The sequence below is a fragment of the Condylostylus longicornis genome, unplaced genomic scaffold (assembly GCF_029603195.1).
Source record: "Condylostylus longicornis isolate FDR11 unplaced genomic scaffold, ASM2960319v2 ptg000044l, whole genome shotgun sequence".
Taxonomy (NCBI): Eukaryota; Metazoa; Arthropoda; class Insecta; order Diptera; family Dolichopodidae; genus Condylostylus; species Condylostylus longicornis.
In genome coordinates, this window is record NW_026578013.1 from 10,423,541 (window position 1) to 10,438,513 (window position 14,973).

The 14,973-nt window shown below is 23.6% G+C and overlaps 2 protein-coding genes across 2 annotated transcripts; both read right to left on the reverse strand.

Moving 5' to 3' along the window:
- Positions 1-1,990: 1,990 nt before the first annotated feature.
- LOC129610425 (proton-coupled amino acid transporter-like protein CG1139) lies at positions 1,991-6,539 on the reverse strand. Its single transcript, XM_055522993.1, has 7 exons — positions 6,367-6,539; positions 3,484-3,756; positions 3,238-3,412; positions 2,925-3,116; positions 2,544-2,722; positions 2,317-2,486; positions 1,991-2,251 (listed from the first exon to the last, which is right to left on the reverse strand). Exons 1-7 carry the CDS (start codon positions 6,537-6,539, stop codon positions 1,992-1,994), a joined length of 1,422 nt encoding a protein of 473 aa, XP_055378968.1. The 3' UTR covers position 1,991.
- A 3,557-nt stretch (positions 6,540-10,096) lies between these two features.
- Positions 10,097-14,455, reverse strand: LOC129610261 (proton-coupled amino acid transporter-like protein CG1139). The gene is made up of 6 exons (XM_055522776.1): positions 14,220-14,455; positions 12,020-12,292; positions 11,763-11,937; positions 11,514-11,705; positions 10,584-10,762; positions 10,097-10,464 (listed from the first exon to the last, which is right to left on the reverse strand). Exons 1-6 carry the CDS (start codon positions 14,390-14,392, stop codon positions 10,245-10,247), a joined length of 1,212 nt encoding a protein of 403 aa, XP_055378751.1. The 5' UTR covers positions 14,393-14,455; the 3' UTR covers positions 10,097-10,244.
- Positions 14,456-14,973: the final 518 nt, after the last annotated feature.

Consider the following 14,973-nt stretch of genomic DNA (forward strand, 5'->3'; position numbering starts at 1 on the left):
AGTGTTACCAGGTCTCTTCAATTATAAAAAAACAACTGTGTTATAAAAACAACTTTTAATGGAATTCTAATATTTAGTATATTTCACCTTTTCTTACTTTCCTGAATAATGCCATATATAACTATCAAGCCACTAAGCTGAAATTATTTTCCGAAATTTTGAATCAGAGCAAAATACAAAAACAATTCGAAGCGTGTCGATTGAAATATATTTTTTATTTTTTGAAATGTTTTAGTATTCTTTATAATTCTCATATTATTTAATATAGTTTTAAAGCCATCTAGATTATAATAATTATTTTTTTTTGCTTTTTTCTTCAATTTCTTTATAAATTATAATTCTTATTCAAGAGTAATACTCTGTAATTCAGTACTCCTCCATTTGGAAAAAAGCGGTTTTCTGAACTAAAAATTGCAATTTTTTTTTAAATGCATATTTCAGATGAAATTTACTAAGCCATTTTTTTTTAAATTTAAATTTTATATTTAAAAAATATGTAGGATACTAACCCTACAAATGATTAGCCAAAAATATTAATGAATTTCCTTCACAAATAACAAAATTTCCTACACAAATGAATTCCGCCATTTGTTTTCACATTCTATTTTTTATAAATTCATTTTAAAGGGGATTCCGTTGTTCTCAAAACGAAATAAATTATAAATCCAAATATTTCGTTTCCCTAATAATATAATTTTCCATGTATATATTTGAATGCTTTCAAAATTTTTATCAGTTAAAAGTTCCTGACTTGTTGCTAGAAATGATGCCAAAAAAGTGAAATAGCAACTATTGAATCTAGGGAAATACATATTGTGTTTATATTTTTCATTAATCACAAAAATCTAAATTAAGGGTTTAGTTTTCGGAGAAAGTTTTATTCAAATATTTTAATTTTTAATCAACAAAAAATATTTAACAAAAATAAATTTAATAAATATCAACATAGAACTCTTAAATATGCTTTCTTTTCTGAATGCGGAGGTAAATTTTTTAGGAAATTTTGACCATTGTTCAAAATCATTTTTATCGAACTTTAGTAAAGAATTTAAGCATAGAGTTACGCATACGTATTTAAGCATAAGCTTCATTTGGAAATTTCGTGATCACCGTACGGCTGAAGCGTATTTTATAACACAATGTTGAAGTTTATTTGAGAGTGATACTAGTGTTATTTATGAGATTGTCATATATGTGTGTCAGTTTTTTGGACATTTAAAATTGAAATTTACAAAACAACTTTTTAGATAAACAATTAAATAATAGCAACCTTAACAAAACAAAAATATACCAAATAACAAAAACATATTATGTTTAATGTTCATTTGAAATAGAAATTGTAAAGAAAAAATATTGGAAAATCATCAAATGATTGATCATCTAATGAGAAGATTTATAGCAATTTAAAAGCAACATTCGAATTTGTTAAGAAGATATTGAATTGGTTTAGAAGTATGTATATTTGAAACATATAAAACGTGTATCCTGCTGACATAACAAAAATATCATAAAAAAGTATTTCTGTCAGCTGTAGTATCCCCCAATAAAAATTAGAATTTATTTCGACAGACGAAGCTATAGCAAAGAAGTTACGCCAAATCACTTTATTAAAAGTATGTAATTTCAATAGAGATACCTTATACCGACAATAAATTTAAAGTACATTAGGAGCATATATTATATTACTGCAAAAATATGTATGTATATATGTAGGAAATAGTTAAGAGATGGAAAATACAAACCAATATGCAATTACAGCTTCCTTTCATTATTGTAGTCAACCAGAATAATTCCGAGACAAAAAATTATCGGCAAATTATAAGTTTATATTGAAAAACTGGTTTTTTAACAGTAAACTTAATTTATCAAATAAGTTGGTCGACATAAATTTAATTTTCATTATTTAAACAAATAATTCATGAGAATAACAATATTATGTTGATTTATGTACATATGAATGGATAACATGATCTAAATTGTAGTTCCTTATACTATTCTGTTTTGGGTTTTGAAAATGAATCAATAATTTCAATTATTGATATTGTAGTTCCTATGATGAATCCGATTATTCCAACCAAAAATATAAATGAGTTGAGCGCAATTAATCGTACACGAGCGAATCCACTTGTTTGAAACCAATAAGTTGACATTTGAATTGTAGCTGGTAATGCTAATCCAAGTACACCTAAACATAATGCTCCCACTAAGGAAATAAACAACTCTAAATTGGGGATAGCGATTGCAAAAATGACTGTAATAAATAATTTAAAGAAAAAATATTTAGTGTAGAAATTATAAAAACAATTCTTAACTTACATGTAACAAGTGTGGAACACGTTCTAACAACATATTCCCAAAAAGTAAATCTTGATGATAATCTTTTTTTAATATAATGATTCCATAGAATATCGATTGCAACATAACTTTGGAGTGCGTGTGTAATGTAAATTGAAAACGCCAACATTCCTTTCACAGATTGAGCTAATCTATAAAATAAAGAATTAAATAAAGCTTTGAATCTTACTAAAGGGAATATATATTACACTTCATCTTTCGCTAAGTTTAACGTTATTGATCCTTTAATATCTGCACCATATTTGAGATATCCGCAAAAACCCATTCCCATATATAAAGACACTATGACAAACATGGCAATATTCAATACACCTATAGGTCTGCCAAAATTTTTTGGGCTTTTCATCTCATTTTGTAATGGAATGACCTACATTAGTATATGTATATGCAAAAATATATCAAATTTGTATTACATATTTATATTTTAATTTAAATTATTTTGTTTGCAAAAATTTATTCATGATTTCCTGAAACATAAATACTATATCTACATACATATGTACATATTTCATTTTACATATCATTATACATATGTATACGTGCACATAATTAAATTTAACTCTACTTACAACACCAATAGCTTCTAAAGCAAATAAAACGGTTCCGAGATATAGTGGAAATTTCTCAATTGGAGCTGCTGCATCCCTTCCAACTACTGAAATTGGTTCTCTAAAGATGTAATATAAAATTACTCCAAACGAAACAATAGTGGCAACGTTACCAATTGCCGTAAAAGGAGCCAAATATTTTAAATTCCGAACCTGTTGAATATTAATTTTATTAAAATCTGATTATACGGCCGATAATTTTCGGTTATGTTTCATTATATATGTAAAAGGCTATGTGTTTTTAAATTAAAATCATTTATATTTTGTTATTTACCCAATTAATCAAAATCAAAGGTAACAATATCATGCACATGTAAAGACGAATATCTATATGATCTTCTTTTTCAGTGTAATAGTCTACAATATTTTTTATATTGTCTGAAATAAAGACTACATATACACAGGATGTTCCAAGTTGTACAATTATAAGAAAAATTTTTGTGACATGCCTATGTTGTTTGTTGTATAAAATATTATTTTATATAATTTAAAAATACACATTATAATAATTTATAGTTACCCAATAATTGGAGTGAACACTTTAAAAAAATTTGGACCACCAGCTAAAGCAGTTTCAGCCAACTCTGGATATGTTAAATGTGGCACTCGCTTTCTTTTAGATTGTTCATAATTTGTACTTAGAAGCACATGAACACAATATGTACATATTAATCCTACAATAAAAGTGCATATAATCCCTACAATATAACCGGAATTTTTAAATGCAGCTGGCATAGCCAAAATTCCTGTCCCAAGAGAACCTTTTAATAAATGTATTAACGCTTCAGACGCCCTGCAAACAAAAGAAAATCACACTAAATATTATTACAGTATCTTTATATAAAAAAAATGAATTTATTTTCATTTTTATTTAATTGTAAATTTAAATGGGTTTATTTTTTAATTTTAAACAATTAAATAATGTGCGTTCGTTACTTTTAAGATATTTATACTATGCAGAATATGGGAATTGTTGATAAGACATGCACTGAAAGTTCAAAATTAAATCTTAAAAGTATTTTCCTTATTTAGTATTAACTTTTCAATATAAAATATTTTTCTATTATGCTCTTTTTTGATTTGCAGTAGATACAAATTCATTTAGAACTGTAAGCGCCTCTGCCATTTTAAAGAATGCTATTTTTGCAGATTTTGCAAGTTTGAATTCAGAACTGAATTATCGAAAATTTCCTTATTTAGTTAATATTATAACTAAGTACTTTTTTTCATATTAATAAAATATGTATGTCTAAAATGTAACCGGACATGCCTGAAAGTAAACATTTAAAGTTTACATTAGAGTAATGAACATAAATATGTGAAAAAATACGTAATCATTAAAAATTTACGGTTGACAAATTTCATATTTATTAGGTTTCTTACTGAAATTATTACTTAAAATGTTAAGGAAATCATTGCAAAAATGTTTAGGAAAACTATCAACATAGTTTATTCTACTAAACACATAAATAGATTTAATAATACAAAGTTTTCATTATATTAAACCAATTAAATGATAATAAACACAATTATTATCATAATTAAAGATAAGTTTTTTGAAGAAAAAAAAAAATTAGTATTAGCTTTTTAACATAAACTTCATATACATATATGTATATCGCTACTTCAGTTGAATTAGTCATAGAACAATCTTCATTATCCTTTTATTACAATTTTAATAATTAATCACAAAATTGGTCTTAGATCTTTCAATTTTTTACGTTTTGCCATTATAATATCCATTGACAAAAGGTTGGTTATCAATAAAATTCTAGTTGAAGTTTTAAGTACTGATAGATATTAAAATACTTCGAGCATGCTTAAATTATTTGAAAACCCAATTTTTTATCTAAAGTGTTTTGATTTTATAATTATTATCAATTATTTCAATCCTTTATATATGTGAATCAATTACATACATATGTATACACAATACATATTATAATTTACGTTTGTAAATTATTAATAGTATCAAATAAGTACAAATTTCAATCGGATAAATGAAATCACTTAACATTAAAATCGATAAGACAAATATTTGGACAGAATTGACAGAAGTAGTTATTTAAGAATGACGCCAATTTGTTATTCGTAAAATTTTGAAAAATTCATAGAATTAATTTTTGAGACTAGAATTATTGTATGTGGTAGATTATGCAGAAATTTTTAATGCATTTAAGAATTTCATCAATAATAACAATAAACAATACAAATACTATAATTATGTAACAATAAGATTAGAATCTTAGAACTAAATTTTACGTTTTTAATACAAAAGTTTATTTTCGTAATTTTTTAACAGAAGGCGGGCGGCCGGGCCAATGCAAACACATTTTTTAAATATGTACATATGTATTTTATATACAATATAATGATTTGTAAACAATTTGTACCTTATTTGTTTACAAACCATTAATTGCGATTTGTTACAAATTATTAATTATGATACATTATGTAGGTACATATATATTTACATACAAATAGCTATGTTTTGTTTTTAAATATATTTTATATATTTATATATATTTACATAATAGCTATGTTATAAATAGCTATGTTATTCTGTTTTTTTAATCAGAAAAATTTGGTTCTAATTAGGTGCGTGCTTAAATATTCAAATAGTATTTGTTAACCAATGAATTTATGTTTATTATTATGGATTGAGTTCATAAATTTGTCATCATATATTATCTGTTAAATATTTTAATTAATAATTCAAACAAGTAATTTATATGAAATAATTTTATGACCTTGCTAGTTTTTATCAGATTTTTTAAGTACCTACTTGTATTTGTGTAATATTAAAGAGTTCAATTGACTTAACATTTCCTTGTTTAGGTTTTTTCTAATTTAAAAGAATTAAATCAACCGTTCTCATAAAAATATTTTCAAAAATTTTAAAATTTTGCAATAAGGAAATTTATGTACGTATATAGGGGTCTTATATCCAATATGAATTTTGCGGTGAATGTTGAATTTGAAATTTTATTTCGAACCATTTGAACGCTTCCAAGTCATTAGAAATTTCTTACATTTTAAAATTTAAACTGATCAATATGCAATTTTAAGTCAATTTAATTTGTGCTTAAATAAATATTGATTTAATAACTAAAACTCTTGTTTTACTGTCTGTTTTAATTACATTTGAAAGAAATTCACATTCCTATATATATATAATTTATAATTTAGTTTTTATATAAGCTGTAAAAAATTTGATTTAACTTAAAATATGTTTTCTAATTAAATGGGCTAATAAATGAGTATTAAGAAGTTCTTAATGTGTAATAAATCAAAAAATATAAATAATCACTCTAATCAAACAATTTGATTTAATAATTACTAATTTTGATTAAATTCTTTTGCAGTGAGAAACTATAAACTAAGTACATACATAGTATTTTACCTTATAGGGTGTTTTATATCTCTATGTTGGTATGGATCATAATCATCTCCTTCACTAGCAATCTGACGTTTCTCATTTCTTGAATCTAAATTGACAGTATGCCAATTAGAATCTTTATTTTTAATATCTGTTTCGTATCCTTTGTTATCATATCCTTTTTGAATATTATCCATTATTTTCAATATCCTTTTATAAGAAACAGAACTATGACTATTTGTTTATATAAGAAATTTTTAATAAAAATTGAAAAATAAATATAAATACTATATTTAAATTAATAAAATATTTTAAATAAATATTTAAATAAATTATAATATTTCGTTTTAATTAATAATAGAATAATTTATAGAAATTCTAATTCTAATGTCCAAACGCTTCACTATTTCACGGAAGACTGTTTAATATTAAAATAAAAGAACATTAAATAAGGTATTTGATTTCTTAATATTAATGGAAATTAATTTTTGAATAGATCAAAAAAAAAACAAATAAATCAAAATTATATGTTAATGATTCGCCTGATGATAATGTCCTTATCATAAAAAAAAATTTGGAAATTTTCTTATCATTAGATTAAATTTGACAATTTTTTTTTGTTATTTTTTTTTTACTAAATATTGAAATTTTAAGTATACTAAATTTTAACTATGCTTTAAGGGAAATAAAATAATTTGAAAGTAGATTTTGTTTAATTAAGTATTTTACTGAATTAGGCTGCAAAATGGAATTGCACTAATTTGAATTGAATTGAGCTAGACAATATTTATTTTGTTTTTGAAGAAAAAAAAAGAGATAATCAAATTGTACCTTATGATGTAATAATTTTGTGCCAGCGATTTTTTCGATAAGGATATAAAAAGGACGAGAATAACCATAATTATATTTTTTACAGTTTTTAAAACCCTTTAAGAAAATTTTTCAAGTACATTCATTAAAGAATAATATCAATTTTTTGATGTAATTTTTTTTTCTGTGCTAATATTAATAGAAATACAAAATGCTTATATTAATTTAAAAACCCATATAAGAACTCAAAAAGTGCTCTCACACACAAACTGAGGCATACAAATAAATTGAATTTGACTATAAACTCCAAATAAATTAACTCCTCCGCTCATAATACAAATTTGATTTTACTCTACATTTATGTCAATTTGAGGAGTTTTATAAAAACACTCAGTTGGAAAGATTATATTTAATATTACGATTGCATTCCAAAACGCCAATATTTTAAAATTGTAAATATCCTAATCCCTATGAAAATAATAAATTGCCTAAGAGAAAACATAACACTTAACCAATTTTGTATTTAATCTACTTAATGTAATTCGGAAGCAAAAGTTTTAAACAAAAAAAAGATTTAAGTATACTGAATTTAAAATAAATAATATTGTCAACATAATAGAAGAAAAAATGTTTCAAAATATTCTAAAATTTTTAAAGGATACAAAAAAAAATATTTTATTAATTCTTTATCAAGGGTATTTTCTTGAAGTTGCTGTAATCCGTAATCGAAATGGGATCAGATACGAAAAGATGAAAGAAAAATTACATAAAGTCTTTCTTTTAATACATTACATGCATACATATATAAAATTATTTTATTTTATTTTAGGAATGAAATCAATTTATTAAGAATTTGCTTTATTGAAAATGTTATTTTTCGTAATTCCAAGATGTTAATATTAATTTAAAATCGCATTTAAGAATCCAGAAATCGTTTTCATGTAAAGAACAAGGAAAAAACAAAATTGAAATTTGACTTGGCTCCGAACAACAATTTCACTGATCGCAACATAAATTCTAAGTAATGCTAAATTATATAATTTTCAATACTTCTGGACATGGAAATGACAATCTACTGACTAAAAAAGCATTTTACAAGATGTTCATATAACATTACTATGGATTGAAAAGATGTGAATTTTCTCTAAGTGTGAATAAAAGGATTCTTAACATTAAAGAGGCAGCTATCGTTTCAAAGTTGAAAACTTAAAATGATCATTACATTCACAATGACTAAAATTTTATTTTATCCTACGACATACATATATATATAATATAAATATAATTGTATATTTTAATGGGGATTTGCTATAATCCTAAATCCAAAATATATAAACTTATTTACAATTAAGTCTAGAAAATTCATCGTTACTTAATATGAAGTTAGAGTGTAGATTGCATTTTCGAGAATACTCTATATTTGAAAATATCTTATGCATATCTTTTCTTAAGCTTCAATAATTTAAGAAATCTTGTCGTAATATGTGTAAAAAATAAAACAGATATTATTTTCGTCGACATTGTCTTTCTCCAATACTTCCATATTATCTTTCTATATTTTTTTTTATCTAAACTTGCTTTACTATAAGTAATCCAATAATTGTTTTATATATCAAGTTGTAGACTATAGATTTGTAAAACATTAAATTTTGAACGCATTTTTTTATTTCATAAATTCAAAACGTTCCTGTGGTTCTTCGGTTCTTATTTCTTCAAAAGTTAGATACATATCTGAAAATCATCAAATATCCGATTTTCTTTGTGTATATAGCTACAGAATTTTCTTACTATATTACCCTATTACGGAAGATAGTAACAGAGTATATATTTATAACTATTCATTGTATTATTAAATTTTATTTCTAAAAATGTTTTTAATGCAAAATTGAAGTAAATTTTAAAAAAATTAAGAGAGGTAATATTGATTCAATTGCTTTTTTAAGATTACTCAAAAGCGTAAATATTTTAAAGACACCTCAGCGTTATTTTCACACATTGAAATAATATAGATTCCTTAGAAACATTGAAATAATATAGATAAGTAATAGGAAAAATAATGTATGTAGGTCATAAAAACAAATTAGGATAAACGTTTGTAAGGAAGAATCTTTTGCATGTGACAATAAAGAATCTTAAAAAAGATATTAAAGAAAATATATTATTATTATTAAGTCTTTTCCAAATGAGTGGAAAAGACTGAAAATAAGAATTTAAATCTAATAATCTTACACGATCGTAGTAGAATCAAACACATATAATGACTACGGCATCTCATTTAACATTTAGGGTATTTAATTTGACATGAGGTTTTAGTAGAGCATAGTTTTTTGTTTCGTAATCTATTTTTAGTAAGAAATGTAGAACGTAGGTATCTAAATAGCTTATTTTTACAAAATTCCGACTCTTTCGGAGCCTTTTTGCCAAACTTTTTTTCTAGGTAATGGCATTGCTTCTTGGGTAAAGATCATTCTTTACCCTTTAAAATTTAAAAGAAGTGTTAAGAATTAAAAATGTATTTTATTACACCATTTAATTAAAAAATTATTATTATATTATATTAAAAACCATATAAATTTTACCTTAATTTAACTTAAAAAAATAGTTTGGATAATTATTTAGTTACAAAATGAATACAAATTATTTATTATTCCAAATGTTTGTACATATAATGTACATATGAATATAAAAACAATTATGTAGATTCACTACTTCATATTGAATGCCTATACATTTATATTATAACTATAATCTATACATTAATTTAATATATTAATTCTATATTCTATTTTAAGTATAAATTTAATAATATTAAATAATTTTTTACTCTGTTTCAGATGATGATGAAAATTTATTGTAAATTTCAATGATTGATACTGTTGATCCAATAATACAGCCGATTATACCAACTGAAAAGGCTATTGTATTTATTACAATTAAGCGTATACGAGCAAAGCCACTTGTATGATACCACCATGTTGCAATCTGCATAGTTGCTGGTAAAACTAATCCAACAACACTAAAGCATAATGCACCAACCAATGAAATGAATAATTCTAAATTTGGAATTGCTACTGCGAAAATAACTGAAAATTTTATAAATGAAGAATTAAAATGTATGTATGGATAATAATTTTATACTTACAAGTCACCAGTACACAAAACGTTCTAACAACATATTCCCAAAAAGTAAAATTTGATTTTACCCTCTTTTTAACATAATGATTCCATAAAATATCAATTGCAACATAACTTTGAAGTGCATGTGTTATAAAAATTGCAAATGATAGCATTCCTCTTACTGATTGGGCAAGTCTATTAATTTATATATTAACAAAAAACAAAACAAGCACAAACATTAATAATTAGTAATTAAGTTTTAAATTAAACTGCAAAATTAAAAAAGTTAATCGAAATTTAAAAATTTTTATTACACTTCATCTTCTGCCAAATTAAGGGTTATTGAACCTTTAACATCTTGTCCATATTTTAAATATCCAAAGAAACCCATTCCCATATATAATGATATTATAATTAACATTGCTCCATTCAATACACCGAATGGTCTTCCAAAATTTTTTGGTTTTTTCATTTCATTTTGAAGAGGAATAATCTTTAAGTAAAAATAAATGGGAGAATTTGTTTTTAATTTTTTAAAAAGTATTTTTGACATTGCAAATATATATTAAGCGTAATTTCCGAAAGTTCAGCTCACATGTAAATCTATCTAGAAAATTGGACGTATCACAAATTTTTTCACAAATATTAATAATAAGTTTGCTTTATTTTTAAATAAAATATTTAAGTAGTTATGTTTTGCCATTTTGTAAATTGAATTTTACGATAAAAATTCAGACAGAAAATAGAATTGAATTTTTCATTGAATTGCTAAAAAATTGCATATATTTAGGATCATTTTATTGGGATAGTTGAAAATTACGATATTTTTAATATTATGTGTATTATTCTCGTAGTTGCATTGAATTTAAAGTACAAAACGAAAAATGTATGAATTTTAATTTAATGTGATGGTTTGAAAGCTTAAGTAGTACATGTTGTAAGTACATATGTATATGTTTATTGAAACACTTGTTTTAGGGAATAAAAATATTCTTGTAATTTGTAGTTTTTTTTATCGAAAGCAGTTCTTACTTTTTAAATTTTTGAAATATGACAATTTTTTACCAACGTTATACAAATTTTAAATTTTATTATCTGGCAACATTATTCAAGTTCTGATTCAAATAATATGCAAAGTAGGTTTAATAAAATAGAGCAAGTAAAAATATATGTGCATACAGCATAATTTAACAATAAAAGAAATTTTTAATAAAAATAAATGTGTGTAATGAAAAACAACTTACCACACCAACAGCTTCTAAAGCAAATAGTACAGTTCCTAAGTAAAGTGGATACTTTTCAATATTTGCAACTGGATTTCTATTTTCAAATGAAATCGGTTCCCTAAAGATATAATATAAAATTACACCAAATGAAACGATAGTGGCAATATTACCAATTGTTGTAAAAGGTGCTAAATACTTTAAGTTTCTAACCTATAAACATTTTGTTTTTAATTAAAAATATAAAATTAATAATAATTTTTTATTTACCCAATTTAATAATATTAATGGCAATAATATCATACACATATATAAACGAACATCAATATGTGTTTCAGCTGGTGTATAATAATCAACAATATATTTAATATTTTCTGATATAAATACAACGTAGACACAAGAGGTTCCAAGTTGTACAGTAATAAGAAATATTTTTGCAACATGTCTAAAAACAAAATGAAAATATAAAATTATTATTAGAAAATTATATATAGGAAATTAAATAACATTAGTTTTTATTTACTTACCCTATAATCGGTGTAAAAATTCGTATACATTTTGGACCACCAGCTATTGCACTTTCAGCTATTTCCGGATATGTTAAAAATGGTACACGTTTCCTTTTAGATATTTCATAATTTGTACTTAAAAGTATATGTGTGCAATATAAACATATTAATCCTATTAAAAATGTTGAAATTATTCCTAATGCATAACCGGAATTTTTAAATGCAGCTGGCATAGCTAAAATTCCAGTGCCCATTGATCCTTTTAATAAATGAATAAAAGTTTCAGAGGTCCTGCAATTATTGATATTAAAAAATATAGTTTTGATTAATTTTTACAAATATTGTTCATAATTTTATTGTTTTTAGTAAATTAAAAAATTTTGTGATAGTAAGTAATTGTAATAACAATAAAGCAATTGGATTTAATTTTAAACTATTGCGATTGATATTACATTCATCGACGTGTTTTTTAAAAAAGTTTGCAAACTTGATTCATAAAAGAAGAACGCAAGTTTCTAAATTTTTTTTTAAATTTCAGGCCGCACTGTATTTAAATTCATCGTAAATAAAGAGCTTCCAATGGGCCGTATGAACAGCTTCAATAATTATTTACGTTTTGGTAAAAACAATGCTCTGATTAAAGTTAATTTACAAATATAATGCTTACATTATATGGAATTAATAATATTAAAATTAAAATTTGAAATCGTTCTCCAGTTTTTTTTTGTATTTGTTGTTGATATTGCCTTGAAATTGTTCATCATAGGAAATAAAAATTTGGCATCTACATCAATATTTCAATTTTTTTGCTTTTGATATGACCGAAATTTTTAAATAGCCATACCAAGCACTAGATATTTATCAATCGATGTGCAGATTGCACATTATTGCATGGCAATTGTATGCACATTAATAAAAATGAATATTTTATATAATTTACACTAACAGGAGAAATGCATTATTGGTTTTATGAAATTGATAATGTACATGAGTGTTATAATAATGTATAAGTGAATTTAGTGCACACATTTGTTTTTACATGAATCTAGTTTAAGTGCGTATTCTGATTATAGGATTCACGAATCATAATGATTTTAATTAATATTATTATAGTCAACAGTATTAACAAATAACCTAATTGATTCCAATCAAATACCTTTATAACAGATTTTATTAGCTCAATATTGTTAACTATTTATGTATATAAAGTTACCATGTAGATGTAAGGGCATCTTTGTATGTATAATGTATACTATAGTATTTACACGAAATACCTTAATTTGTTTAGGAAAAAATTAAGATATTAAAACTGTTGTTTACGTAACTTAAAGGTTTGTATATTATATTGGCAAATAATATATTACGTAAGAGTATAAATAGAAATAATATATGTATACATATTACTTATATTGATATTGCTTGCTATTTGTAAAATTCATAATGAGTTTTCTAACTAGTTTATAGTTTTTGGGTGTCTCTTATTTATCTTTTAGTCCAGTATTGTCTATATTTAATACTTGAAAGTTTTTCTAATTTCTCAATTAATCTACTATGTACAAGTACATTAAAATACATATGTTATGCATGTTATCACCCATTAAGAAACAATACCTTACAGATAAAATATTATTAATAATAATTAATATTTTGGAAACAATTCATTTCTAAAAAGTTTTGCGTTTTAGGAGTTCAATATTATTTTTGAGTGTATAGAATAGATAAAATAAACAATTTTATATTTAACTATCTATGTTATCATCACAATTATGAAAAAATTCAACAATTGACTTTGAAGATAACCAAAATTTGTGAATTGAAGTTTGCTTGGAATTTTTTTTGGATTGTGTTGGAGTAGAAAGTAAGAGGTTGAAAGTAACATTTTATATAATCTATAGAAACGTTACAGCTGGAATTCAACTTGGACTTATAAGTTTTAAATTCTAATAAAAATAAGAGTTAAATTTGAATAAACGATTAAACCATTTTTTTATAATAATATTTTAATTGTAATTTGTGAATCTAAATGATATTTAAAAGGATATTTTAAAATTTGACTGAAATTTTTATATTTAGAATCATAATTTTTATTAATTATTAAAAATCATTTGTTTTATGCTTATTAAGACCCCAATATAATCGAAAATTCAATTAACCCAAATTCATTTTTTAAATAAATCCAATTTTGAACCACTTATACAACTTACAAATAAATTCTTACCTAATTGGATGTTTAATATCTTCTCTGTGTTGATATGGGTCGTAATCATCATTTTTCTCAATTTGAATTTTTTCACTAATTTGAGTTGAGCTTAAATTTACATTAGCATTCCAAGAAATATTTTTTTTCGCCTGTTCTGCTTCATATCCTTTATTATCATATCCCTTATCCATTTTAATTTTTTCTTACTTTGGTTTTTTAATTTCAATGAAATTTCTTAATAGAACACCTAAACCCGTAATAATTATTTTAATTTAATCCGTGCAAAATATTGTACAACTATTACCATTTAAGTTTACTAGAAGACTACTTTGTTTTTAAAGATATGCTGTTCAAATAAATATGAAAAAAAACCTGGTTGACTTGAGAAAAATAGAATATTTTCGTTATCACTACAAATACATTGCTGTTATTTTGTCATTAAAAAATCAATTATTTGTATTACATTGTACCTACATTCAATATACATATATAAATATAATAATATTATCAAGATTAAGATTTTGAAATTAAAAGAATTATACTTGAGAAAGTTTTTGATAAAAATAAATAACAAGGATGAAAAGAGGGTTTTTATATCACTGACGTAAAAGTGCATAATTCAATTATTCCGAAATTTCAAGCTATCTAAAGTATGTTAGTAAGTAAAGAGTTGTGGATAACAAATTTATAATCAGTTGATCAACTATAAAACCTGATAATATTTTTGGAATGCTCCGACCTTTGTATAAGTTTTGACAGTAAATTTTCAAGT

What these genes read in the sequence shown, in the direction of transcription:
- LOC129610425 (XM_055522993.1), bottom strand. Translation starts at nt 6,539, where the DNA reads ATGGATAATATTCAAAAAGGATATGATAACAAAGGATACGAAACAGAT. An exon ending in CTTTAGAAGCTATTGGTGTT is followed by an intron (nt 2,723 to 2,924) that starts GTAAGTAGAGTT and finishes ATACTAATGTAG; the next exon opens with GTCATTCCATTACAAAATGA. An exon ending in GTGTTCCACACTTGTTACAT is followed by an intron (nt 2,252 to 2,316) that starts GTAAGTTAAGAA and finishes TATTTATTACAG; the next exon opens with TCATTTTTGCAATCGCTATC.
- LOC129610261 (XM_055522776.1), bottom strand. Translation starts at nt 14,392, where the DNA reads ATGGATAAGGGATATGATAATAAAGGATATGAAGCAGAACAGGCGAAA. An exon ending in CTTTAGAAGCTGTTGGTGTG is followed by an intron (nt 10,763 to 11,513) that starts GTAAGTTGTTTT and finishes TTTTACTTAAAG; the next exon opens with ATTATTCCTCTTCAAAATGA. An exon ending in AATTTGGCAGAAGATGAAGT is followed by an intron (nt 10,465 to 10,583) that starts GTAATAAAAATT and finishes ATAAATTAATAG; the next exon opens with ACTTGCCCAATCAGTAAGAG.